The sequence below is a fragment of the Aspergillus vadensis genome, assembly GCF_003184925.1.
Source record: "Aspergillus vadensis CBS 113365 unplaced genomic scaffold BO88scaffold_3, whole genome shotgun sequence".
NCBI lineage: Eukaryota > Fungi > Ascomycota > Eurotiomycetes > Eurotiales > Aspergillaceae > Aspergillus > Aspergillus vadensis.
This window is the reverse complement of record NW_020292041.1, coordinates 1,105,028-1,131,779: the sequence shown is the minus strand read 5'-3', so window position 1 is coordinate 1,131,779 and position 26,752 is coordinate 1,105,028. Positions and strand designations below refer to the sequence as shown.

Here is a 26,752-nt window from a genome sequence, read left to right as displayed (position 1 = left end):
TCATGGCGCGCGTAGTCCGTGGCGAGGGAGACTCTCTACAACGGAGAGGACAACTGCTCTTCAGGCAGGGCAACTACTCAGATGCTCTGGCGGCGTTTACAGAGGTGCGTTCGCGCGGTCCACCGCGTCCGATAAGGAAAACGCTACTAAGACAATTGGCCCACAGGCTCTCTCTTGTAAAGGCGCCGATGTGATGAGCATCCTGGACAACCGGGCCGCAACGTACATCAAGCTCACTCAGTATGATCGCGCTCTCAATGATTCGCGGCAGATGATCCGCAGAGATACCAAAGATGGACGGGTAGCTTGCAGCCTGTGCGATGGTCGAATGCATTCACTGTAGGCTAATTCAGTGTTAGGGCGTTTTGCGATATGGTCAGACCTTGCTTCTGACTGGGGATCGTGCAAAGGCTCTCAAAGCTTATGGCTATGGCTTGAAGACTCTGCCTGAAGATCATCCCCGTCGTAAGGTAAGTGGGTTTGAGCTGAACTTGCAGCGAAATGCATTCTTGGAGGCTGACCGGCTCAGATGATACTTCAAATGTATTGCAAGGTGAAAGAGAAAGCATCAGTGAAACGACTAGATCCCTTTGATACTCTACCTCTGGAGTTGGCCATGATGGTGCTGCAGTATTTCAATATTAGGGAGCTGGCGTAAGTGAGCCTGTACAAAGAGGTCCTATAAACAAGCTGACAGATATGCACCTAGGGTTCTCCTGCGAGTTTCGAAGGGATGGCAGCGAATGCTCTCACAACCAGATCTTTGGATGCAATTGGATTTCACCGAGGCCCGACGCAAGGTCCATTGGCGCTCGTTTCGGGCATTTGTCCAACGATCGCGTGCCTTGCTAACTCATGCTGTCATGACCAATATATCCAGCCCCTTTCAAGAAAGAGTGCTAGAAGCCTTAAGTAGATGTCCAAAATTGGAACACTTGGAGATCCGGGACCCTATCACACAACCTAACGGGCTTTGCGACATGTTCAGGAGCTCAACACAGTTGAAATCACTGATTATCGCGAAACAGACACCGGTGGCTCAAGAAAATATCGCGAAGTTTCTATCAAGCTTATCCCAGCTCGAACGATTAGAGATTCATAATGCCCAGCCGTCACCCGAATCCAAAGTACATTGGCCTTCACATCTGCCGAATTTGAAGAGTATTACCTTGCTCACGGAAGCGTCAATCCCGCCACCAGGTCGTGTTCCTGCTTTATACATTCCTCACGCTACTGTAAGTTGGCTGGTCTTATGAGCTTTAGCTGGGTGCGTGCTGCTTCTGGTACTGACAGCTATTTCAGGAGTCAATGTCTTGCTCAATGCCCAATCTTGAAGAACTACGGCTTGACTCGTATCCTAAAGTCTGGGCGCCATACTATCTTTCATTTGACCCTGTTCAATACCCCAGGCTACGTAGACTAGATCTGAAAGGTGTATTCATAGGCACTTTCAGCTTACCGCCGAGCCTCGAATACCTTTCCATTCATGCAGGTGCCGCTCCACCTGGGGAGGAATTCCCCTTTCCTCCCGAGCAACCCTTGCACCTTCCAAACCTCCATACTCTTATGCTTCGCGACCTAATTTGGGTCACCTACCGCACGCTCCATCGGTTCATAGTCGACTCCAAGGCTGTATTACGGAACCTTGTAGTCGACCGCTGTCCACAACTCGACTCTGAGAAGCTCAGTCTTGTTCTGGCGGAGAATTCGGTCAACTTGACCGAGCTCGGAGTTCCTCAGCTTCCGGGCATCAATGACTCTACTGTGAAGACCTTGGTAGAAGGTTTATCAAACCTCACTGCTCTAGATGTTTCCAACACCGATGTCACAGGCCGTCTGCTCAAAATGCTTGCTGACGCACGTTCCTCGGATGGCCACTTTCCACGTGTTGAGTATGTATACACCAAAAATTGTGACAATATCCCATACGAGGCAATAACCTACGCTCGATCACATGGTGTCAGTGTCATTCGGTGATTAGATGCATCAGTACAAACGCCCCTGAAGCATGCTGGCATGCATGGGTATGCGTTTGTTATTTGCAGTCGGCGCCATATCGCATGTTGGGCTATAGTTCTACCATGTTTGCATACGTGGTATGGCTGTTCTGCGCCCCCGAAGTCCAACCTGGTCTAGAATACGCGCCAATGTTTCACAAACGATAAGTCTTTCTGCAGAATCTATGCGACATTGCTCCTCATAAAAATACAATTTGGCTGGGGCGTTCTTGATAACGCGGGTCGATTCACAACATGACCAGGTCATGATACAAGAGGGACATTTGCACAACCCTCCGTTGCTCCCCATTATTCAGCACACTGCTGTGAGGGAGATGGCCGCAGGCACGCCACAAGTTTGCAGTGGAAACAGACAGTTCAAATTAAATTATACGTCTTTTCAGGGCTCTAACCAGTCCTGTCAGGTCTACATTTCGGGCAATGTCATCAATTTCCGCTTAGGATTATTAGCTCCCAGAACTGAAAGAGGTTCGGATAATGTACACTGTATCTTTGGATATCTATTTCTAAGCTCTAATATAATAATAACATTATGAATACCCTTCGCCTACCCGAGGCGAGTGATACGGTCTTTGGATAGCGATCGCCGCTGGGGACGGACTTCAAGTCCGCTCCTCTTATCCTCGACAACATCATATATAACGTCTGCCACCTCCACGATTAGCGGGCGATATTGTTTCAAATATTCTTTCATCTATTGCTGATCTATACTACCTATACTTTGTCAAATAAATCATCTTCAGACCGTGCAATGGCCACCATCTCCGTAATGCGGGCCTCCAACTCCCGAATCACATCAGAGACGGCGCCTCACACAGCAGTCTTCACTGGAGCCACAGATGGCATTGGAAAGGCAACACTTACTCGCCTAATTTCTACGAATCTGCCAGTCCGGGTGTATGTCATTGGCAGGAACGGCAAGAAGCATCAATCGTTTCTAGATGAGCTTCGACAATCCAACAGACAGGCACAGATAACCTGGTTGGAAGGTCAACTGTCTCTTCTAGCGGATACTAAAAGTCTGTGCGATGAGATTAGGAGACGCGAGACGAGTCTTGACTGCTTGTACCTGAGCGCTGGCTTTATCTCTTCTGGGGAGCGCATTGGTACGTATCTTCTAGTCACCATTAGCCAAGGACATACGCCCATCCGGCATCAACAGCACCAGCTGACAAGATACGACAATAGAAACATCCGAAGGGAAAAGCCTCTCACTAGCACTCACCTACTACAGCCGAATATTGCTGATGACTGAGCTTCTCCCCTTACTCAACTCATCTCCCAATAGCCCACGCATCGTGAGTGTCCTCAACGCGGGTTATGAATCATCTTCCATCTACCTCGACGGCATCGATCTCGAGAAACCAGGCCACTTCGGTCTGGGCCCTCTCACCAAATCGATGTCCACCTACACTACATTGTCAATGTCCAGACTGGCTCACGAAAACCCTCATGTGGTATTCATCCATCATTATCCTGGTGGAGTAAGTACAGATGCCTTTAAGAAGGCCTGGGGTGGAAAGTGGTATTGGCCTCTGTTCAAAGCTGCGTTGTCTGCGTTCGGAACGTCTCCTGAGGATGCTGCGGAGAAGGTGTTGTATTTGATCACTAGTGCTAAATATGGTGGCAGGGGGGTTCCGCTTGGCGAGGGACAGAAGGCTGGGATGACTATGACGAAGTCTGTTCAGAGTGGTGATCTGTTCGCCATTGACGATAAGATGAAGGAGCTGTTCCAGGGGAAGGTGATATTGGAGTTGCAAGCCATGAATGCGGGTGACATTATTTGGCGCAGGACGGTGGAGACACTTGCGCCGTACTCTTCGTGATGGCAAGGAGCGAGGGGGTAATATCTTATTTTCTAGATCGGTTACTACGAATCGGTACTATATAAACTGAAATTTAATGGTTAGCAGGTCATCTGGATAGATGATGGCACTCAATGTAAGCCGAACGGACTTCGGCCAGTCAAAGTCCGGCTTATTAGAACGAAGTCCGGTTCAGCCGACGGCCAAAGACCGTTTCCGTCTCAACCACTGCACACTTACACATATGATTTCCAATTCAAATAGTTCACTGCTATCATGGAGAGGAGAGGTCCAACTCCAGGCTCTGGCTCATATGGCAAGGCTTGCAGACAATGTTCGAAGGCCACATGTCGGTGCGTAGCTCGACCGGATGGTGCCGGCTGCGAAAGGTAAACGTCCAAGTATGAGCATTGACTTAATTGATCTAATCGCCGCTCAGATGCCTGCGTCTCAAGAAACAATGTCAACCATCAGAACCAACTCGTAGGAAGCCTCATCGGAATACCGAGTCCGGCGCGCAGATAGCGAAGCTTGAGGGGAGGATTGATAGTCTCACGGCAATGCTTCAGTCTGTGGCGCATGCTACTGGAGTATCTAGCAACCTGCAGACTAGTTCAAATGCTAGTACAAGTGAAGAAATCAGCAACTTAGCTATTACTGGCACTACCACCGACAGCGTATTTGTGCCACCACTATCGACCACCGCGCCGTCACAGTCAACGACGACTCCGTCTCCTAGCAATGGCTCGAGCCAGCCATCCGTACCACTGCCTCCTCTATATGAGTTGGACCTAGACCAAGCAGCCTGGTATCTCGATCGCTTTACGACGAACATGCTACCGTGCTTCCCTTTCATCAGCCTGCCGCCTAATACCACTTCGCAGCAGCTGCATCAAGACCGGCCATTTCTCCTCGAGGCCATCATTGCGGTAGCTACGCCCTCAACGCAAGAGAAGCTGGCTCGCGCAGATAGATTGAAGTCTCGCTTAATCAAGTCAGCTATGCTCGAGAACCAGTCTGGTATTGACATGTTGCTGAGCATCCTAACTTACGTCGCCTGGAGTACGGATCCGTTTGTTAAGCGTGCAAGTAACCTGTCTCGCATGATCATGCTGGCTATGTCCATGGTCTACGATCTCCAACTGGACAAGAAACCACCACCGCCGCCAGAGGTACCCATAATAGCGAAGATGGCACCCGGGCTGAATAATCCGGAGCAAAGTGCAACTGACAATTCTCTACAAGGGATCCTAGAGCAGCATCGAGCGGTCCTATCTTGCTTTGTCCTCAGCTCGATGTAAGTTAATCCTCATACTTTACTTGTAACTCGAGAGTGTCTATTCTGACATAATTATTCCAGCATCTCATCCACCTTCAGACGCACAGTCTCCCTATCATGGACCTCTCAAATGGAACAAGCCCTAAATCTAATCGAGACAAACAAAGAACACCCATCCGACGAGTACTTCACAACCCAAATCCGCCTACAAATCCTCGCCCAAAAAGCCCTATCCCTCCGTGACCCAGACGAGACAGATCCCTCTACCACCTCAACCACAACACCCCCAGCAACAACCATGTACCTCAAAATACTACACAACCAACTGAAAGACATCCAATCCTCAATCCCACCCCATCTCCCCCACCGCGGTAAGCCACCCACCAACCCATCCCTCCCTCCTCCCTCATTCCCAACTACCTACTAACCACCGACCCAACCCCAATATAGACCTCCTCCTCCTCCAAACACACTACACTTCCCTCCTCCTACACGAAACCCCCCGCCTCACGAGCTCCAGCACCCCTCTCCTTTCCCCAACAACCACCATTACAACCACAACCACAGCCCCCTCCCCCATAACCACCCTCATCCACTCCCTCCAAGCAATCAAATCCTGGCTCTCAACCTTCCAAACCCTCCCGGCACCAACCATCACCGGATTCCCCTTCTTCATGTGGTTCCAGCTCGTCCGATGCATCGTGCTCCTGAAACATCTCTCCACGTTCGAAGACCCAGCATGGGACCGCGACGCCGTGCGGCAGGAGGTGGATATGCTGGAGTTGCTGGAGTGGATGGGGGAGAAGGCGGAGATGGCTAGTGTTGAGGCTGGAGAGATATCAGATGATGATTTGTTTCGCAGGGTGGGGAGGATGCTCAGGTTGGCGAGGGAGTGGGTGGTTAGGAAGGTGAGGGGGGAGGTAGATGGATGGGTCCCTGGGGATGGGAGTACTAATGGGGATGGGGCGGTGTCTGGCTTGTCTGGGGGGAGTACTGAGGGTAGTAGTGGTGGTGGTGGTGGTGGTGATAGTAGTGGTGTAATGGGCATGGATATGGATATGACGGATATGGCTTGGATGCATGCGTTGGAATCGGGAGATGGAGGTTGGCTTGAGGAGGTGCTGGGGTGGTCGCCTCTAAATTTCTAGATCTGTGTCTGCTATAGATTTTGAAAGATACGGTATGGTAGTCTTTGCATTTATTTTGACACGAAGACGACCTCTTGATTGCTCACCATCTACTCTAGCTCTATCATCTATGATTGACTATACATCCCACCACCCCTCCAAATAAGACTTCAGATCAATAGTATCATGGCGTTTCAAATGCGGCGTCAGATCCGCATCTGGAAGCGTCTCTCTCGTCGTCCATCCGTTCCCCAAAAATGCGAATCTATTCCCACTGGGATTGGTATACGAATAGTCCCAATCTTCCCATCTAGGATCTCGTCTCAAGTAATTCAACGCTGCCGCACTACCAGGGAACTGACCATGGACTTTGCCACCAGGCCGACCGCCATTATACCATGAGCTACAGTTCTTCTGACCAGGGGTAGAGTCGTCATTAGCTGTCCAAACCGTGCGCGGGTAGAATTTGTCGCAGTATTCGACAAAGTCATCGGCTGCTTGCTTGGATGGCTCCATAGATTTGATACCTTGGCTGCGGATCTTTCGCAGGAGCTTGGCTATGTAGGTGACTTGATTCTCCAGGGCATTGGGCACGCTGCCAGAGGGGCCGGTGGAGTGGGGACCGCCAATCCAAAGTAGATTGGGGAAGCCTGGGGTGGCTACTCCGAGGTAGTTGTAGGGGAAGCCGTAGAGACCGTCATGTTTCCACGCCTGTTTGAGATCGATCCCGTTGGAAACGATGGAGAAGGGTGGGGCGTGGTCGACGTTGGCCCCGGTGGAGCAGATGACAATGTCGACGGGCCGTTCGATGCCATCTGTGGTGACGATACCTGTTGAGGTGAATCGCTGAATCGGGGTTTGAATGTAGCTGACGTTGTCTTTGGTCAAGGCTTCGAGATAGCCTGGGCCGGGAGTGGGACGGCGACAGTTGGGTGGAAAGTCTGGGATGAGCTTGTCAATGAGTTCGGGCTGGTCGCCGACCCTTGACTTCATCAGCTCGGTCCATTTCTCGCGTAGACCGCGGTTCTCCGGGGAGTCCTTGAAGATGGCACCGAAGCGAGAGAAGTATCCTGCTTCGACGCTCTTGCGGTATGCTAGATAAGTATCGGGGTCGCGAAAGGACTCGAGTTGCTCGGGTGAGAATAAGTTTGCTTCGAGTCGACGCACACCAGATGTGCCGAAGGAGTCAGCTATCCAGGTCCTGTTGCGAGCATAATGGTCTACGTGTTGAGCAATTGGCTGGATCGAGGGCAGGACCTGCAATCCAGACGCCCCATTGCCGATCAACGCGATGCGCTTGCCGTTCAGGTCGACATTGTGATTCCAGTGCGACGAATGGAAAAGCACACCAGTGTACTCATCCCTGCCTGGGTAGTCGGGCAGCTTCCACTCATTGAAGTGGCCAATAGCATTGATCAGCACGTCGAGGTCTTCATCATAAATCTTTTATTAGTTAGCCAGTGCGCATAAGCCGCTAAGTAGGAGCAGTGGCATACTCGATTGTCATCCCCCAAGTCTTGCAAGGTCACCCGCCATTTACCCAGTTCAGGAAGCCACACAGCCTGGTCGACTTTCTGTTGTAGTCGGAGGTATTTGTGCACATCATATTTGCGCGCTAGAGATTCCCAATACTCGCGAATTTCGGCGCCTTGTGCGAACTCTTCGGACCATTGTGTGTTCGGTTCGAATCCGGACTGATAGACATGCGCGGGAATATCGCATCGTACTCCAGGATAAGTATTTTCGAACCTGTTCATCAGCACCAGCCGTCGCACGTAATAAGTAAGCTCCCTTACCAAGTACCTCCCTATGTTCAATGTTAGAAATGCATCATATGTGTCTCGAAACCGTTACTTACCACACCAGCGTTCTTCTCATAGATCCGTAGGTCCAGGCCAGGCAGTTTTGCTGGGAGCAAGACTCCTGCAGTAATCCCTGCCAGACCAGCCCCAATCACACCGACTTTGATCGGACGAATCTCGTCAATTGGATGTTCCTCGATTTCAAAAGCTGGACGAGCTTGGCTGTCTGCCTTCTCTGACAAGGCTAACTCATTGATGAGCGACTTAAGAGACACAGTGGGGAGGTGCTTGGGATCTGTCTCGGTGACAGGTTCGTGAGGTATGAGCTCGGGACCTTCGACTGCTGCCATAGTGAATAAAACTCTTCTGTCCTATGGGCACATATGAGGGTAGCAAATTGGCGAGATGCAAGGATGTCTTTTATCTTAAGATGGCTGCCGATAGGGAGGGGTTGCGAGATCGGCAAAGCACATCACGCCTGATAGAGTGTAACCCCTCTTCGGAACAGCTGCACGCCATCTGCACCTCCTTTGACCTCACAAAGCAGCCCGGAGAAGCCAGTAGCAAGAGTTGAAAAGGTACCGGGATCACACCATTGCGGACTGCAATGATGCGACAAGAGGGGCTTATCTCTGGTTTAGCAGCACCATTAACTTGGCAAAAATATACCATGCCCCAAGATTGTTCCACTGGGAGATGAAGTAGTGATACACTGAGTATGTATCGAAGCTGCAGGCGATTCGATGGTTGCATTGGGCAGATGCAGTTGACGAAAAGGGAAAGATGGACAGGGATATTAGGCCTCAGGCAGCGACCGCGTGTAGCCGCTCATTGGGACTCATCCTACTCTAGCCGATTCCTAGAATCTCATAGCAGTCATTGCCAAGACCAAGTCGCAATCCAATAAATAGCACTATACCAAACCATAGCGACGCGATGCCAGGCTTTCATTAGACGTTGTATCACGTGAACGAGAAGTCACCACTTACCATTTCTGGATGTCATGTGACACAGCCCCATGGACTGGTGGTTGACATCACGTGGGACCATGATACAGTTCAATACAATCCGGCAAAAAGGCGCAAATTAGGTTTCTTAGGTTTATTCTTGTTAACTGGTAATTTCCAACTGGTAAACTATTTTCTCACAACCAGCGCACGTTAAAATGCTGCGTGTGGTTGATTTGGCAGGCAAGCGGGCCTTGATTGACAGGCATCCCCAGCCTTGCTTGGATGCCTCGATGCCTGTAAAACTCGGCATTCACAGCCGACCTCGTGTTCTCCTCGCTTCTCTTTGTTCAACTTCGCCTTGACAACGCCGGACGCTCTTCAGCTATTGTTCTTCGGGATAATCTTAACCCCAATCGTTCCGTTGCTTTTGCTGTTATGATTCTCTTCTCGTGTGGTTGAACACATTCTTCCTGACAACCAACTCTCTCATTCCGGACTGCTGCGCGCCCGGCATCCTAAGGCTATCACTCTTTAAGCAGATATGGCTCCCGTTGGTCTCCTGACTAAACTCAGGACTCTGATCGCAAAGGACTATGGTAAATTTATAAAGTATAAGGGTTTTATATCATTGTCTGACTTATCCCGCAGATGCGCCTGCCATTTCAACACAGACCGCGGCCTTTCTCTCGGTATGCACTCCTGATCATTGGCTCCTATCAACTATTCCCTGCGCTTTTGGTCTTTCTATTGCTCTTCTGGCCAGTATCTGATTCACGTCCTAGGTTTGCCTTACCTTGGTCTATGTGGTTCCTTTCTATGTGAACCCCACGACCCGGCCATCGCCCACCCTGAGTAGAGATGCGCCGTCGGTAATCCGGGCCAGAATCAGAGCAGTGACATTCTCATGCACTATCAGTAGCCTGGTCGTCTTATGGCTAATCGCTGCCAAAGAAAACGCTTCTTTCTCCCGAGCTCTCCACTTCTTGGGATGGTGGCCTGTCGGTCTCGTGGATATTTTCCGCAGCTTGCTGCTCACAGCCATCCTATTCGCCGGTCCACTGTTTGAGCGTGGTATTGCTGAGGGCGAATGGAGAGAGTGGATTCGGGGAGGCAGAGTTACTGCGTCGCTTCGCAGCTGGATTGGATGGAGAAACTATGTAGCAGTAAGTTCATTCATGACGGCAATGTCTGGGTTTGTGATTAACTGAGCGATGCAGGGTCCCATCACCGAGGAGGTCATGTTCCGCTCAGCTATCGTTCCCCTTCATCTCCTTGCTAAGGTTGATCCCGGGCGCATTGTATTTGTGGCTCCTCTCTATTTCGGCATTGCTCACGTACACCATTTCTACGAATTTCGCCTCACTCATCCTGATACATCGGTCGTCGCAGCGTTATTGAGATCAGTCTTTCAGTTCGGCTACACGACGATTTTTGGCTGGTATGCCACCTTTATCTACCTTCGTACTGGGTCTCTTCTGGCAGTTATCCTCGCCCACACTTTCTGCAACTGGTGCGGATTGCCTCGATTGTGGGGAAGAGTAGAGGCGGGCGTACCCATGGGACCGCCCATGGTCAAAGGAAAAGGATCTTCCGACGCGGCATACGGCCAACTCAGTCTAGGCTGGACCATTGCATACTATGTGATCTTGGTCGCGGGGGCTATTGGCTTCTTTCAGGCGCTATGGCCTTTGACAGATTCGCTGAACGCATTAGCCAGCTTTTCTGTTACGGCCAAATGATTATAATGAAGAGAAACCAGCATATAGCGGACGATTGATCTGAAGGATCGCAGCATCGACTTCTTGTCTGTCTTCGGCCAAATGGCCACCTTTTCGGTTCATGGATTTGTCTGCCATTATAGCGACAAGCATTGTTGTGAATAGCTTGACCGCATGCAGCATTGTTATGACCATAGTATTATTAATGTCCAACACCTCAATTTGATCGAAATGAATTATTATGTATGCATCAAGGCATTTTGGACAATTGTTGATCAAAGAAACATAATACATGAAAGTGATGTGTACTACTGTGTTTCATAAGCGAAACTGAGTTCAATGTAATACAGTACTAAGAACTAGTAGTACTTAGCACTAGCTGATTGATTATAAGTGTGGATCGTGCGATAAGCATTACAAACTGGTGTTGATTGCAATCATGATGTCCTAGTCCGGTCATTCTCATCATCTTTATATATTTTGGCCGGCAGATGAGTACCATTACTTTTAGTATCATCCACAGCGCACCATCGATACTATATTTTCTAGTAACTGATTTCATGATCGGCACACTTGCAACGCGCAGGCAGTCTAATTAAATCTGAGCAACATTAAGAGATTACGTATGTAAAGCAATGTATTCCCCGACCAGTCACCATGCTCGGATTATGAAGGCGGGACTCGGGGAATCTCCGCTATCTCCGACCGCGCCGAATCCTCCGCAGCTTCGGGGTTGCTCTTTTCAGTTTCCACCACCCACTCTTACTGCCATTCCAACAAAGAACTCTCCTTTTTATCCTACTTATATACCTCTTCAAACCTTCACTCCCTCGGTACATAGAATATGGCCGGACGACAAAGGATCATACGGGCAGCATCGCTGCAAAGCCTGGCGCCAATTCCCCGACCCAACCGCTCCGCCGCAACATCAGCTCGCCTCTTCTCATCCACATCCCTCAACTCAAACCCTGCGCGCATACCCCTGGACATCCCTCCCCCGTTTCCCGTTACCAAAACATGTCCCGAACCGAGCTGCTCCTGCCCGGCGACCCCGTCCATGCCCGCGCCCATCGACTATGACCAGCCGCTAAACGGAACGATGGCGGCCTACGCACAGCAGCTTCTCATCTGCACCGGACAACGAGACTGGACGAGTCGCATAGAGGAGGACGGTCAGGGCCAGAGCTGGGGTGAGATGGTCCGAGGATTGAAACGCCTGCTCGGGCGTGGGGGGAAATATGCCGATGTAAGTCATACTTCATCATTATGAGGTCGCAACATCCCACTGACAATTGCTACGATAGCCCTTCAACAATATCCTAGTCACCAGCTCCTCCTTCCTCCCCTCGTCACAAACATCATCATCAGAAACCAGCGCAGCAACCCCCCAGACCGCATCCGCCTTCCTCTTCCCCAGCTTCAAATACTTCCCCTCCGTCCCTGTCAATGTCCCCGAGTCCGCCTCCGCCTCCGCAACAACCGACCTCTCGACCTTCGTCCGCGCGTTCCTCCTCCCCAGCGAATCAAGACATGGAGGGCAAATACGCGAGCAATCTCTGGCAGCTGAGTTCCCAGATGCCGTTGACCTGCAACACTCCCCCGTTGTGTTGATCTGCGGGCACGGTGGTCGCGACATGCGATGTGGTGTCATGGCGCCGGTTCTGGAGACTGAGTTTCAACGGGTGCTGAAATCTAAGGGGTACACGTCTGCGGGAAGTGATAACAGTGTTGTTGATAGCCCCGAGCATGCTCACATCGGGCTGATCAGCCATGTTGGAGGACACAAGTATGCTGGAAACGTGATCGTATATATCCCTCCCGGAATGAAGGAAGCTGGCTCTTCTTCGCCGCATCCGTTGGCGGGCAAGGGTATTTGGTATGGGCGTATTGAGCCCAAGCATGTGCAGGGTGTGGTGGAGGAGACGATCCTGGGTGGGAAGGTTATTACGGATCACTTCCGGGGAGCGGTTGATCGGGAGAGTGGGGTGTTGAGGTTGTAGCCTTGGAGATTTGGCTTGGTGGTAGAATATATTGTATAGTAGAGAATAGATCTTTTGTCTATGATAATGCTGAATCGGAAGTGAAGCGTATAAAAATAGAGCTGGTGACTAGAGTCAGCTTAATGGAGCGCGTGGGTGACGATACTGACCGAGTGAGGTCTGCTGTACAATTCCATAGGACAGCACATCAGTTGAATATTAACATAGTAGTAAGTTAGAGTCTGTCAGACTGATGGGTATATGTCCATTCATAGTATCTCTGATATTGCTTACGTACCAGAAACCCCAACCCCAGGATCATCTCCGCATCGGCTTCCCGGCTGCGGGGAAAAGCAAACATCGGGATGCCGGTTAAGCACAATATACACAACAACAGCCAATTAAAGCCATCAACACAGCTCAATTGCCAACAAAAACACAAGCTATACATACAGAACCACAATTCTTTTATTTTTCCCAACCCAACTCCCTACTCATCTCCACACAATCACTCAATCTTTCCCTTATTGACCACGAATCCCTCCAACGCCGAAATAGCAGCCCACAACCTATTCTCTGCCTCAGGGAAAACCAACGACCGATGTCCATAAAACACCTCATCAGCCACCTCCTCAGGGTGCCTAGGAAGACAATGCATGAACCTCCAACCCTCATTAGCCCCACCCCTCTTGGCCAACTCACTCGTAATCTGAAATCCAGCGAAATCCCTCAACCTCTTCGCAGCCTCCTCCTCCTGTCCCATCGACACCCAAGTATCAGTAACCAACACATCAGCCCCCTTAACCGCCTCCTCGGGAACATTCGTCTGCACCAACTTTCCGGGGGACTTAACGCCCTCGCCGGCCTTCTCAATAATCTCCAACATCTCCTTAGGAATCTCATAACCCCGGGGAGTAGCAACATTAACATCAACACCCATTTTCCTGGCACTAATAGCCATATCGAACAGCACGTTATTGGCATCGCCCACCCAAGCAATCTTCAACCCATCCAATCCCAACCCCTCTAACTTCCCACCCTTGTTCTTCCCAGAACCACCGAAATGCTCACTGATCGTCTGGAAATCCGCAATGGCCTGCAACGGATGGTACGAGTCACAGAGGGCATTGATGACGGGCTTGGTGGAGTGCTTAGCGAGGTCCGCGACGTCAGCGTGCTTGCCTACGCGGGCAACGATGCATTCCACCATGGAGGAGACGACTACGGCAGTGTCGTAGAGGGATTCGTTGACTCCGAGTTGGATGTCGTCCTTGCCGAGGAACATCGGGTGACCGCCCATTTGGACGACGGCGCCTTCGGTGGAAATGCGGGTGCGGGTGCTGCGCTTGCTGAACATCATGGCGACGGTCTTGCCGGAGAGGGCGCCGTTGAGGGATTGGGGGATGGAGCCGGATTTGATGGCCCGCTTGTGGGAGGAGGCATTGCGGACGAGGGTTGCGAATTCGGTCGGGGTTAGGTCGGCGATCGAGAGCAGGTGGCGCGGTGCGAAGGGCGAGGTTGCCGGCGTTGCGGCGGAGTGGCTGCTCGAGGAATAGAGCCGGCGCAGGGCATGGCGGGTTGTGGAGGGCCCGTAGCGGGCGGCTGTGGCCGCTGTGCGGAGGGGGGAGGGCATTGTGGGTTTGGTAGGAGGGATTGGGAGGAATTTGGGAGGTGGTGAAGAAGAAGAGAGATGGAATTGGAGGTGAGTCAATATAGGTAGGACAGGACTGGGGATGTTGTCACGTGAGAGGTGTTGAGCGAGTGGGCCGATCACGGAGGACTATGACTCAATAGTTTGATTTGGTTGGCGGATGGGGAAAAATAAGTACTAGACTAGTAGATCATTCTGTGATCAGTAAGGATTTTGCTAGGAAGCTGTAGAGGATGTAATGATGGTATTGGCTAACTACGATTATGCGCTATGTATGTATGCACAGGGTATTTGATTAGTATCTCTCCACCAGCCACTTCCGTCGCGCTTCTGCCTCCATTGCATTCAGCTTCTTGCTCTCGGCTCGTTTGACAGTGATATAGTTCTCAACCAGAGTGTTGCCAAGCACATCCCGGAGAGCCTTGTCAGATGCCATATTGTCCAGACTCTGTGTCAGGGTCGTGGGGATTTGGGTGGTAATTCCAAGGGCACTGCGGTCCGCCTCGCTGAGTGTTGCTGCGTCATCTACACCAATTTGTTAGTATGTGTGCACGCTAAAGAATAGCCTCATTGGCAGTATAAAAGAGTACTTACATAGACAGTCCTGCAGGGTCAGGGGCAGCTTCTCCTGCACACCCAGAGATCCTGCAGCCAAGATTGCAGCCATCGCCAGATACATATTGGACAGACCATCAAGCGCCTTGATCTCCCAGTGACCCGCAGAAATCTTCCGGATGGGTGTCTCGCGGTTCTGAGTGCCCCAGGCGACCCACTCGCTTCCAGCCCAGAGGCCGGAGTGCATCCGGTCGTAGCTGACATCATTAGATAGAGTGAAGGCCGTCAAAGAGGTGAAATGCTTGAGCACACCAGCCAAGAAGCTCTCCTCCTGAGTCGCTGGAGTCACGGAGACATGCGCATGGGCGGCTGAGCCAGCAGCGTGCGAGTAGGGGCGAGGATGAAGGGTTGCGCGGTAACCGTGTTGTTCAGCAACATAAGTCACGACCTGTCGTGCCTTGAGCAGGGTATCGACGGCAGCGACGGGTGATCCGGGCGGTAGAATGAATTCAAACTGGCCCGGGGCCGACTCGGCGTGAAATTGTTCGAGGTCAATGCCGATGGATGCAAGGGTATCAACAATCTCCTCGAGCAGCGGCACCATGCGTCGGGTGTCTCGGGTCATCTGAGACCAGGAGTGATTGCGCACGCATGGAACAAACTCTTCCTCATCGGTATCCGATTTAGTGACGCATTTCAGCAGTATAACCTCAATCTCGAACCCGCAGAGGACGTCGATTCCATGCTTGGCACGCAAATCAGTCGTCACGCGGCGCAGAACGGTTCGTGGACATCCTTCCACCTCCGAACCCTCCTCAGAACGCCCCCAAGTCATAACAGTGGCGCTCTTCGAGTCGATCCCCACATTTCTAGAGAGAGTTGAGAGATCTGGTTCGAGATAGAACTGGCCGGTTGTGGAACCTTCCGGACAGACTGTATCGGACTGGAGCATCAAGAATGTCGCTGTACAGATACCGATCCGACGTTGCTTGCGAACAATCTTAGCAAATTCCCGAATAGGGAACATCCGCACCCGAACTGTGGAAGTGTAGTCAAAGAACTGCATCCAGATATACTTGACATCTGGATTGCTATGCATGAAGCTCTCTAAGGCGTCGGTCGAAGAAAGTCCAGATAGAGTGGTGACGGCAGGGACCAGCCTGTCGTCATAGGTAACCGTCTCATTCAGGCTATACAGGCGGTTGGAGTTATGGAACAATATATCGGCAGCAGCAAGCTTGGCCTGGTCGATAGTGTGATCGCCTTGATTAACGTAATCCACGAGGACCTAGTAAGAGTTAGTTTCTGAAAGCATACATGCAATTGGTTTAAATGGTATGGACCTTTTCCAGTGCGTCGCGGAACTGCTTGTTCGCCAGCCAATATGTCTCCGGGAAAAAATGGCCATCGGTACTCCACAGAAGGCGGGTTGTGGGTACAATTTCCAAGCTCTCGCGGATGATAGATTCCTGAGCGTCTCGACTCACCATGGGAAACACCTCCCCAAGATCCAGATACACATTCGGGTAGACACAGGCAAGATAGCCGGCCTCCCGAGTATACGGATAAGCGGAATGCAAAAGCACAAAGTCCACCTTGGGATAACGGGCAACCAAGTCCTGCAAATATGCGGGGTTCGAAAGTATTAGGTTGATATCATTATCTCCAAGTCCCGTGTGCAGTTGCAGGGGCTTGTTGGGTCCCGACGCATCTTTCTCCTTGGCAGATTGAAGCTGGTTCAGGGCCTGCCTGACCAGCCAATCGTTCAATGGTTTGTCCTCCACGCGGTATGTAGATCCAGATCCTTGCGACAAGGTTCGGGAGAAAGACTCGAGGAGGTCGCCGTCATCTTTGTCATCAGTCACTTGGACGTTCAGTCCAGTACGGTAGCAGATGACCGATTTGAAACCTACAACCACGGGATCTGCGATAGCCTCTGAGATCTTCTGGTCAAAACCCTGGCGGAACTGGTCCAAATACTGCCGAAGAACGGTGATGTCGCTCGAGGACTGATCGAAACCATTGGGAAAAATGGAGGCAAGGACTTGGGCGGCCACAACTTCAATCCGTACGATCCGCTTGGTCGGGGCTGTGGTAAACCGATCATGCCAAGCAAAAGGCTCGATATCTTGATCCGTAAGCAAATCATCAAGGAGAAGGCTATGAGTGCCTTCCAGACACCGACGGATCAAGCCATCGTAGTCACGCTCGACGTATTGATCGCGAGCCGCTTTTACGCGGTTCCACTCGGTTGTCGGGCAATCGTAGAGGGTTGCTAGCTGGGCGGCGGCACGCTGGAGGGGTAAGGTGGACGGAGCATTGTGTAGGGCGGGGCCTTGGGCCTCAGAAGTGATCTGTTCAAAAGGATATTTTGCGTAGTTGCTGGCTGCGGCCTGCGCGAGGAGATTATGGGCGTGGTTGTCGATAAGAGGATGGGTTTGGATGAGGCGACGAAGAGAGGTGAGCGGATCCATGGTGCGCTGATTGGTTGGCCGGTTCGATCGATCGATCGTTTGCGGATCACGGTTAGTCGGCCAGGATTGACCGTGCGCCTTGGAACCAGGAAGGAAGAGGGGGAGGAGGAGGGGAAGGATCAAGGCGACTGAGGCAGTTGACAGAAGTGAAAAAGAGTGAAGAGTGAAAGACGACTGAGAGGAAATCGAAGAACTCATAAAGCATCAAGGAAAAAAAACTTGCCAGCCTAGCCGATAAAGAGTGAATGATGAAGAGAAAGAAAGAGAGAGAGAAGGGGGCAAGTAGACGATGCTTACCCGATTAGGCAGCTCGCGAGTAACCGCCGACCGGGAAGGTCCTATTGCTTGATTCAGTCATTCGCGTTTCTATTCATTGAATCTCGTCGCCAAGCTCCCTGATAGACCTGGTCCGGAGTTCTCTCCGAACCAGTTGCAGGCGTAGCAGATGGCCATGTAAATGGCGTATATGCTCCGAGGTACACAAGCGGGCAATCTCGACGACCGGAGCTCGTCAACCATACGCAATCCGGTATCTTCCACGAGCTTGGGCGGAGTCCAGTTCCACCACCAGGTCGATCATCTTCATCGGAAGAATTCCTCAGGTTGGTTATTCTTATATATCAACTTCCGAGGATTACCCCTCGAACGTTTCTGGAAAACTTGACGGGCCATGGAGGAGGTGTCTTGGAGCAGTTTTCATCTCCTCCATCCTCATAGGGTGATTCGGGCGATAATCCTCCACTCTTGCGCTTTCTTCGTCGCCCGATTGTAGAAAGGCCAGGGTGTATTTACAATTCAAGTACTATACTACGTGGAAGTCCTCTTGAGCAATCACACTGTGCTATGACCCAGATGAGACATGCTGACGACTGACAATTCCGCTGTCACTAGAACACTGGTGGGGATACTTAAGTAGAGCCGTGTTACCGGCGTAGAAAGCTCCCAACTAGGTAACCAGCTCCCCTCCTTCAAGTGACCCCAATACATCAAAAACGGAAATACCCCCGGAGGGCCAACAACACCAACAGGATATGATTTCGGGTATTTGCTAACCGGTGAAGACTAGAAAACAGAGACGGGCCTGGAAACCAAGCCACCGAATTCGCCCTAGACTGCAGGTTCAGCGGAGGCTGTTATTGGTTTACACAGACCTTTGTTGCGAGTTGTACACGCCCCTGAGTACACCCAGAAGGATGGATAGACGGACGTCGACCAGCACGAGCTGTTTTCGACCGCAGGTGTCCACCAATCCGTACATGGTACCTTTGTTACTTTATTAATCCCACAGGTGGGTGCGGGAAGCAACGGGCCGAGGATCGGCTTGCCGAGGCACAGTGAAAAGAAAGTGTGGCCCCAGCGCACTTGGGACTTCCGAGTCGGAGCCTAGCGCCTGTTTGACACTGAGTGAGGTTGATGACAGCAGTGAAACATAACTCAGGGGTGCTCACAACCTCGAGACACTACATAGACAGACATGCGTGGATTGCCACTCGGGCCAGTGCAGCGGTAGAAGTATTACATGATCAGGTGATGTGCTGCTTATCAGTGACCAGTACAAACGAAGCAAACAGTCTCGGCCAAGTATCTACAGGGTCAGGTACTGCTACTATTGTAGGCAGGTCTCTCGGCAGGTATGTACGTAGTCTGGCGCATAGACCTGCCTGCCGAGAGCAATGATAATAAACTTGCATACCTGGCGAACTTACTAACCAAAAAGGTTGTGTCACACGCACAGGTGACCAAGACTCCAGGAGTGCATGAATACGGGTTGTAGTTCACATGGATGAAGGCCGCGAGACAGGTATGTATGGCATGGAAACATGTGATGACGTTGACGACTACTGCAGTCACACACACTGCAATGTGATGGTCAAAGGCCATTACTGTCTCATTTCATCATCATGAACAGATCGCTCAGATCAGCCGGAAGTGTCTAAAAGTTTACCATGATTGTTTGAAGCCATCTATACTGAAGTCAAATTGCTTATAGACAGAACAGAAGCTGATCATATATCGGACAGTACGTAGGTACTGCCGACACGTCTTCTCATCCAGGTCAATAACAACTAGGTATTAAGCAAAGGCGGGGATGGAGTCTGGAGGAGAAGAGGCCTGAGGCCAGCAGAGAGGAACACCCCACAGGCACATGGGCCTTAGTCAGCTCCCCACAGCGCCAGGGGCTCTGCACTTAACTAATTACACTTTTTCACATTTCACTTGCCTCTTGCCTCTTGCCTCTCTTGCCACAACATTCCAGTCTACGGGGATCAGTCCTCACTTTGTTTGCAGCCTGTTGACGTTCTACATCACCACGTGTTTTGTTCAACTAAACATAGACAAGGCACGGAAAAACGGTCTATAGATGCGGCCCCTCTGAGACCAGACTGGTCTGAAAGAACTAATTGACTTGGCCATCGACAATTGCAGGGTTCGACCGGACCCGGGAGTCCCCGAAAATCCCCGATCCTTGGCACGGTGATCACAGTCAATGACAGGCGTGTAAGCGAAGCAAAGCATGCAATTGACTTTGTTCGCTGAACTCGCTGCTAGCGGGACAGAAAACGAGCAGAACTTGGAGACTACGGTAGGTAGGCAGGTCTGATAGCTCGGCTAAGCTGAATTGCGATAACCGTCCAGCCGAAGCGAGGGTGCGTGAGACAATCAGGGTGGGTGAAATTCACAGGGCCTCATGACCTTTGTCCCGCTAGAATTTTGATCGAGTAAAGGAATTGCCTAAACGGGTCGGCATTGGAGATTTGATCGAGTAACAGCGGTGAGGAGGCAATCACTTGCATTGCAGCAGGAGAGGTCCGATGGCGGATGCCGGAGGCGCCCGATAGCCCGACCCATGGTTCTGACTGGCCCAGAAGATAAGCCGGAAATTCTCTTCACTTTCCCCACGAGGGAATACGTCCCGAAATGGCAACCATGAGGGTGTACAGACGAAGGGGTTGTCCAGTGGAAAAGGCATCCTCTCGTTTGGGGGGAGGGAAGAAGGAGAGGAGGTGGACAAATATAACCTCCGGTTATCGATATGGTGATAAGGATAGTTACCGGGGCAGGCACTCGCAGACAAACAGGTCAGGCGTGAAGAAAGAATGGGCAAGAAAGAAAAAGACGCTTGGATGGCAAGCCGGTGGATCCGTCAAAGGGGGTGGAGCCAGGTTTTTGTTACTCGATGGGATTATTTGGTTCGATCGCCGTGGGTCTCCAGGGAACAATGGCGGCTTATCTTCTCAAACATTTAAAGCCCTTATCGCAGCCAGCAATTCGTCCTCTCGCCTTCTTCATCCTTATCAAGTCAATTCATCCCTTGCCTTTTGACGCCGGTGGAGCCTTTCCGCATCAGTCTATCGCTTATCTCGTCTTTGCTTCTTTAACTTTTCGTCCGCCCATCCTGGCTTTGATTGCTCTGCAGCTTCATCGTTCTTTGCATCTTTGGCCTCTCTTAGCGCGCAATCCTTCCAATCGATCACCCTCACTATGGAGGCTTCTCAGATCCCATCCATTGCCGTGATCGCCTCGTCGCGCGCCGTCATCTCCGGCCGTTTGACATCAGCCACCATTGTCATCTCTCGCACTACCGGCAAGATCACGGCCGTCTTTGATTCGGTGATCCCGGCTTCTGATTTCCCTGCTGGCACCCCCTATACTGATTATTCCCCCCACGTTCTGCTCCCCGGTCTGGTTGACGCCCATGTCCACCTGAACGAGCCGGGCCGCACCGAATGGGAGGGCTTCTACACTGGCACCCAGGCGGCTGCCTTTGGCGGTGTCACCACGGTCATCGACATGCCCCTGAATGCTATTCCTCCTACCACCACGGTGGCCAACTTCAAGGAGAAACTCCGTGCTGCCCAAGGGAAGTGCTGGGTTGATGTTGGCTTCTATGGCGGCATTATCCCCGGCAATGCCGGTGACTTGAAGGCCCTCGTCCACGAGGGTGTCCGTGGTTTTAAGGGCTTCCTCATTGACAGTGGGGTAAGTCTCAGTCGTCTCTTTCTAGATCACGTAGGTGTGCTGACATATAGCCCTAGGTCGACGAATTCCCCGCCGTGTCTTCCGAAGACATCCGTAAGGCCATGGCTGAGCTAGCAGATGAGCCCACGACTCTCATGTTCCACGCCGAGATGTTGCCGCCCTCCACTGCTTCCGAGGAGAAGGACCAAGCTCTCGAAGGTCCCGCAGAGGCGTACTCGACTTTCCTCGCATCCCGTCCGTCGGCGTTTGAGACCTGTGCCGTGGAGGAGATCATTAACCTGTCTCAGGTGGCCCCCAAACTCCCTCTTCACATTGTTCACCTGTCTGCCATGGAAGCTATCCCTCTGTTGCGCAAAGCCCGCGCTGATGGCGTCCCTATCACTGCGGAGACTTGCTTCCACTACCTGTCCTTGGCGGCTGAGGAGATCCGGGATGGAGACACCCGCCACAAGTGTTGCCCACCCATCCGTTCCCAGTCGAACCAGGACGCTCTGTGGGACGAGTTGGAGCGCCATGCGGAAGATGGTGTGATTCAGACGGTCGTCTCGGACCACTCCCCCTGCACCCCTGATCTTAAGCTCCTGCCATCACACGTCCCCGGCTGCTGCCCATCAGACGGCGACAGCACTCAAGTTGACAATGAGGGTAGCTTCCTTTCCGCCTGGGGCGGTATCTCATCAGTTGGCCTCGGCCTCCCCATCCTATGGACGGAGCTTAGCCGTCGCAAGGCCCTGAAGGCTGCAGACGAAACCACGACCCAACAGGCTCTGCAGGACGTTGTACGACTCTGCTGCACCAACACTGCCGTCCAGGTTGGCCTGCAGCACCAGAAGGGTGACCTTGTCCCCGGCCACGACGCCGACATCTGTGTCTTCGACGACACCGCAGAATGGATCGTCGAACCCAGCACCATGCTCTTCCGCAACAAGTGCTCACCATACCAGGGCCGCAAGCTTCGTGGACTGGTCCGCGAAACCTGGCTGCGTGGCGAGAAGATCTTCAGCCGCGACGATGGCTTCAGCACCAAGACGCCCTCCGGAGGCCTGCTTCTGGAGAAGCGTGCTTAAGACCTCTCACTCCTCCTACCTGTCCCGAGTCACTCATCATCACCCTTTAGGACTGTTGACAGCCCACTAAGCGGATGACACGACATCTTCCTCATCTCTTTCTGCCACAAGCATCTTCATCATCTCATATACACGACCTGACATGATACCCGCCACCTGATGATTTACTACTAATGAGCATTCGCAGCATATACATCAGCGCATAGACTAGTATCCCATAAGCGACGGTGTAGACAGACAGCACCTCGATAGACACGAATACATCATCTTACTGAATATTTCTCTTTCCAGTCTATATCTGCAGTATAGTAGTATAGCATAGCATAATGCAAAGTAGTAGTAATGAGTAGTAAGTAGTAGCATGTGAACAAACAATAGAATGAATGATCAACAACCCCGTCTCGCCACTCGCCCCCGGATCGATGAAGAAATTTCCCCAACCATCACGATGGATAACTCTGAAGATAAGTTAGTTAGTCAGGTCAGTCCCACCTAGAGGTAACGAAATCATGACAAGATAGACATTAGACTTCTAGTAGATAGACAAATCCCCGAGGATGGATGATCCTTTCGCCTTCACCGCCACCACCCGCCGAACCCCGCGTCCAACACCCACCACCCCCCTTCAAGTTCTCAGATTCCTTACTACTTCGGCTCCCCACACGTGCACGCCCTTTTCTCGGACCTCGGAGTTATTCTCACGGACCAGGATTCTTCCACTGAACTTTAGTTTTTGATTATCATCATCTACTTACTAGTTAGTTTGTTAGTTAAGTTAGTTATCTGGGGAGATTTCTTCCCGCTCAATCTTCAGGAGGTGTTTTTTGTCTTTATTTTTTTCTTTTCTCTGCGGGATTCATCTCAGATACCTTTCAGATGGTTTTTCCCCCCCGAGGGTGGGTGCGAATACTGATGAAACCGTCCCCGTCCTGAGTCCTCATAAAGAAGGGATAAATGGAAATAGGTGGCAGATGAAAGGAATTCAGTTCATTATTGATTTGGCATCGCCTAGTTTCGAGGGAGGAGTAAAGGGCCAAAGCAGGGGGAAGTGAATCATGTTGAAAACAAGCGGTGAAAAAAACCAGACATGATGACAAGACAGGAACAGAACATGCTTTCGCAAACGCCGATAATAAGGCCTACGCCATGCTACGGAAATCCCGCTCAAAGAAGAAGCCGACAGAGTGTGAAACTAACATGGACATGAAAAGAGATTTTGGTGTTTTTGTGCTGATGATTGATGGGTTCATAGGTTGAGAGAGGTGGTAGTTCTCGTTCATCCTTGGCTGAAAGCCGAGACGACTATTTCGTCTTCTTCACCTCCTCGACCGCAATGTCCCCGCTGTGAGCGCTGGTGGAACCGTCAAGCGAAACCACGTCTTCGTCGGGGTCGATTTCGTTCCGGACACGTTGACGACCGCGCTCTTGCATCGATACATGAATCCGGCGGTTGACTTCTCCAAGATCGTCCTTGGATTTGATGGAGAGGGGCTTGAGGAGCGTGTCGTACAGGAATCCCGCGCTTCGGGATCGGCTCCGGCTGGTTCGGTCTTTGCTGCGGTTGCGACTTTCGGGCTCGCTAGGGGGCATGCTCTTGAGACGGGATTGATAGGTGTCGTCCTCGGGGTGTTCGTGCGAGATAAGCTTCTCCGATTCGAAGTCAGGGAAGATTTCAGGGGCGAAGGTGTCGATTACGTCGACTACTCGTGCGGAAAGGGCCTGGCGTTCAGCGCGGAGTTTGGCGAGCGAGTTGGCGGATCTTGGGTCGAGAGCCCGCAGAAGAGGAGGTAGGGATTTCAGAACGTCGATACCGATCTCGCCGATACGGAGACCCGCGAACGAGACAGAAATCATGAGACCGAAGAAGAAGATCGAGAAAAGCGCAAGGGGAATCGAGTCGGAGATGTAAGTCCTGGCGTTCAACCACCACGGCGCTACAGACGCGTAGTATCCGTCATGGCGGCAGTAATGGAGCCAGATTGTCACGATTACGGTATACCAGGTATAGAGGGCTGGTGCCAATCCCATGGCGACCAGGATCTTCCACGTTCCAACGACGTCGCGACCTTCGAGCTTGACCACGGAACCGGCGAGGGCCTTGCGCTGCTTCTTGACGGAAACAACCTTGGCCGTCACGAAGACAGGCCAGAAAAGTGCCACCGATGGCAAGGTTCCGATCGCAAGCGTAAGCAACTCTCCCACGCGGTATAACAAGGTACCAAAGACAAGCCACCACGGCCGATGCGTCACATCACCCCATTCAACCTGGTGATCCCGAATTCCGAGAGCCCGGAGACGGCGGTTATAGTCGGAGATGGCCTTCTTCAACTGGAGCACCTTGGGTTCATCTTTGAATTGGGTGTAGCCTTTGAGAAGTCGGCGGTTCAGTTCGATCACAACGGGCAGAGGGAGCTTCATTCGCAAGGGCTTATATAGTCGTCGGGTGGCTTGGATGACCATCAGGGTCTCGTGGTCGGGCGCTTGCTGGGTTACTGCAGTGAGTGCTTCCGTGATTGTCTCCAACAGAGATCCCACAGCATTCCGCTTCGAGTTTCCACCAGCCTTGAAGGCCTCAATCTGATCCGGGTGAACTTGCACAGGGTTACCGAATTCAACGACGGCACGAGAACGGAATTTGTTCGGATGGAAGTAGTTCATGCCGCATGGGATAATGGAGAGACCGCAGTTAGGATCCTGCGCGAGCGTTCCGAGGGCGATAATGGCGACACCGGCCTTCAAGGGCAACAGACTGGGACGATCATGACTTCCGCCTTCCGGGAAGATACCGATACAACCACCTGCGACCAGCTCGGAATACACGGAGGCGAACATCTTGCTCTGATCGATGTGAGGAGCAGCCTTGAATGGGGTACCCTTGCGCAATGGCTCGTAGAGGGGATGGTCCTTCTCAAATTTCTTGAATGGTTTCCGCAGACGAATTTCCTCGGGTCCTAAGATCTCCTCAATCGCCTGTTGTTCCGGACTCGTTTTGCCCACACGCGGGAGAATGATGGCGCCGCCCACCATGAACTGATCGGAAGTGAAGTCGGTACCCCTGCCACGGACCAGGGTCGGATCGTTGTCAGGATCGGGGAGGTAAATTTCACCCTTGGCGGGTTTGACATGGTCCATCGATCGCACGACGGGCAGAGCGCCCATGCACCCGGCCATAGTGCCGATATACGGCTCGCGCATGGACTTCTCTGCGATCAAAAACGAGGTTCTGCGACCGGCATAGTGTTTCAAGATGCGCATCAACAGAATGGAATCTACAAACTGATTTGCATGAGGGGCGGCGACGATGATGACAGGGCCGCGTTTGGGAATCCGCCATGCGCCGCGCGAGTAGACCTCGCGGAAGAAGATGTCCAGACAGAGAGTGAAAATCCACACTCCGAGGTCGTACAACCACGGGATCATAAATCTGCGCGCCATGACTTGCCTCTGTAATTTGACACTAATGCTAGATAGTCGTGCACAACAGGGAATCAAGAGCAAGTATAAGAGAAGAAAATCGAAAGGGGAGAGGATTATATGAGCTGAAATGTGTTTGATCTCAACTCATGACCGCGGGGGATTTTATTGCCAGTGACGTTGAGGCAACAGGCGGAGTTTCTTGAGGCGGACAGCAAAAACAACGGCGGCAGCAAAGCGCGTTGAAAAGGGAACAAAAAAAGCCGGGGAAGAGGCAGAGCAATAAGAACCGTCTGTTTGTTCTTTCGCAGGGGTTCTCCGCCTGAGGGAGGTTGGTTCCCCTTAATCCGTGGCTCAAAGGAGGAGGTGTTACCGCAGCTTGCCAGATGAAAATGTCGCAATAATCCAGCTTCACCGGCAAAGAAGCTTCGCGAAAAAAAGAAAATGGTGTTAAAAAGGAAAACCAGTGAGCGAAGAATGATGATGTTCGGTGTTCCACCCAGACTAGACTAGGCCTATGCCGGAGAAACCAAAACGGGTCTGAGCTAGTCAATTTGGGAGAGTTACTCCGGTGCAGTATCGCCGGGGTAAGAGAGGTGTCTTGCCAACTGTTGGGATCTCAACAGATCAGTTGGGAATAAATTGATAGGGTGCAGCTGGTTTGATAGGTAACTGACAAGTAGTAGGCCAGGATGTGCGAGAGTTCTAGAGCTTTGGCAAGAGAAAGTGCCAATCATAGCATCGGGCTTGCTGGTCGATGAATCATAGGATGCGCGCGGGGTTCTCGGATGGGCGCGTGGAGGTCACGTGCCACTCTCGCCGTTGCGGGTAACCGGACTTGGACTAGCGTGTCGTTGGCGCATGTGGTTACGGTATGGTACTCTGTTGCGGTAAGTTACCCCGCAGAGTTGGTAGTCTGGACGGTATCAGTT

The 26,752-nt window shown here is 51.7% G+C and overlaps 11 protein-coding genes across 11 annotated transcripts; 6 read left to right on the top strand and 5 right to left on the bottom strand.

Annotated features, from left to right (window-relative positions):
- Window positions 1-2: 2 nt before the first annotated feature.
- On the top strand, window positions 3-1,977 carry BO88DRAFT_331729 (Leucine Rich Repeat domain protein; the record flags this gene model as incomplete). Its single annotated transcript, XM_025702689.1, has 6 exons — window positions 3-104; window positions 167-301; window positions 360-470; window positions 530-654; window positions 710-1,235; window positions 1,303-1,977. 6 exons carry the CDS (start codon window positions 3-5, stop codon window positions 1,975-1,977), a joined length of 1,674 nt encoding a protein of 557 aa, XP_025566654.1.
- Window positions 1,978-2,769: 792 nt separating this feature from the next.
- BO88DRAFT_473598 (NAD(P)-binding protein) lies at window positions 2,770-3,844 on the top strand (the record flags this gene model as incomplete). Its single annotated transcript, XM_025711779.1, has 2 exons — window positions 2,770-3,124; window positions 3,207-3,844. 2 exons carry the CDS (start codon window positions 2,770-2,772, stop codon window positions 3,842-3,844), a joined length of 993 nt encoding a protein of 330 aa, XP_025566653.1.
- A 255-nt stretch (window positions 3,845-4,099) lies between these two features.
- BO88DRAFT_358873 (fungal specific transcription factor domain-containing protein) lies at window positions 4,100-6,241 on the top strand (the record flags this gene model as incomplete). Its single annotated transcript, XM_025703807.1, has 5 exons — window positions 4,100-4,212; window positions 4,263-4,500; window positions 4,579-5,120; window positions 5,184-5,473; window positions 5,553-6,241. Coding segments are annotated over 5 exons (1,872 nt in total), but the record flags the coding sequence as incomplete, so codon positions are not given.
- A 48-nt stretch (window positions 6,242-6,289) lies between these two features.
- BO88DRAFT_358869 (flavin-containing monooxygenase) lies at window positions 6,290-8,777 on the bottom strand. The gene is made up of 4 exons (XM_025703806.1): window positions 8,088-8,777; window positions 8,026-8,036; window positions 7,726-7,978; window positions 6,290-7,672 (listed from the first exon to the last, which is right to left on the bottom strand). Exons 1-4 carry the CDS (start codon window positions 8,379-8,381, stop codon window positions 6,368-6,370), a joined length of 1,863 nt encoding a protein of 620 aa, XP_025566651.1. The 5' UTR covers window positions 8,382-8,777; the 3' UTR covers window positions 6,290-6,367.
- Window positions 8,778-9,522: 745 nt separating this feature from the next.
- BO88DRAFT_332849 (CAAX prenyl protease RCE1) lies at window positions 9,523-10,720 on the top strand (the record flags this gene model as incomplete). The annotated part of the gene is made up of 4 exons (XM_025702740.1): window positions 9,523-9,577; window positions 9,630-9,670; window positions 9,764-10,144; window positions 10,199-10,720. 4 exons carry the CDS (start codon window positions 9,523-9,525, stop codon window positions 10,718-10,720), a joined length of 999 nt encoding a protein of 332 aa, XP_025566650.1.
- Window positions 10,721-11,461: 741 nt separating this feature from the next.
- BO88DRAFT_401930 (sucrase/ferredoxin-like domain-containing protein) lies at window positions 11,462-12,747 on the top strand. The gene is made up of 2 exons (XM_025705966.1): window positions 11,462-11,945; window positions 12,004-12,747. Exons 1-2 carry the CDS (start codon window positions 11,544-11,546, stop codon window positions 12,697-12,699), a joined length of 1,098 nt encoding a protein of 365 aa, XP_025566649.1. The 5' UTR covers window positions 11,462-11,543; the 3' UTR covers window positions 12,700-12,747.
- Window positions 12,748-12,937: 190 nt separating this feature from the next.
- On the bottom strand, window positions 12,938-14,311 carry argB (ornithine carbamoyltransferase; the record flags this gene model as incomplete). Its single annotated transcript, XM_025709372.1, has 1 exon — window positions 12,938-14,311. The coding sequence occupies one exon, from the start codon at window positions 14,309-14,311 to the stop codon at window positions 13,187-13,189; it is 1,125 nt and encodes a 374-aa protein (XP_025566648.1). The 3' UTR covers window positions 12,938-13,186.
- Window positions 14,312-14,624: 313 nt separating this feature from the next.
- Window positions 14,625-17,358, bottom strand: fluG (extracellular developmental signal biosynthesis protein FluG; the record flags this gene model as incomplete). Its single annotated transcript, XM_025702727.1, has 3 exons — window positions 14,625-14,854; window positions 14,924-16,172; window positions 16,228-17,358. The coding sequence occupies 3 exons, from the start codon at window positions 17,356-17,358 to the stop codon at window positions 14,625-14,627; spliced, it is 2,610 nt and encodes an 869-aa protein (XP_025566647.1).
- A 3,404-nt stretch (window positions 17,359-20,762) lies between these two features.
- On the top strand, window positions 20,763-22,685 carry BO88DRAFT_170945 (allantoinase alX). Its single transcript, XM_025701661.1, has 2 exons — window positions 20,763-21,339; window positions 21,396-22,685. Exons 1-2 carry the CDS (start codon window positions 20,842-20,844, stop codon window positions 22,404-22,406), a joined length of 1,509 nt encoding a protein of 502 aa, XP_025566646.1. The 5' UTR covers window positions 20,763-20,841; the 3' UTR covers window positions 22,407-22,685.
- Window positions 22,440-22,866, bottom strand: BO88DRAFT_171048 (uncharacterized protein). The gene is made up of 2 exons (XM_025701664.1): window positions 22,646-22,866; window positions 22,440-22,576 (listed from the first exon to the last, which is right to left on the bottom strand). Exons 1-2 carry the CDS (start codon window positions 22,767-22,769, stop codon window positions 22,473-22,475), a joined length of 228 nt encoding a protein of 75 aa, XP_025566645.1. The 5' UTR covers window positions 22,770-22,866; the 3' UTR covers window positions 22,440-22,472.
- A 559-nt stretch (window positions 22,867-23,425) lies between these two features.
- On the bottom strand, window positions 23,426-26,197 carry BO88DRAFT_170957 (putative glycerol-3-phosphate acyltransferase Sct1). Its single transcript, XM_025701662.1, has one exon. It carries the CDS (start codon window positions 25,839-25,841, stop codon window positions 23,709-23,711), a length of 2,133 nt encoding a protein of 710 aa, XP_025566644.1. The 5' UTR covers window positions 25,842-26,197; the 3' UTR covers window positions 23,426-23,708.
- Window positions 26,198-26,752: the final 555 nt, after the last annotated feature.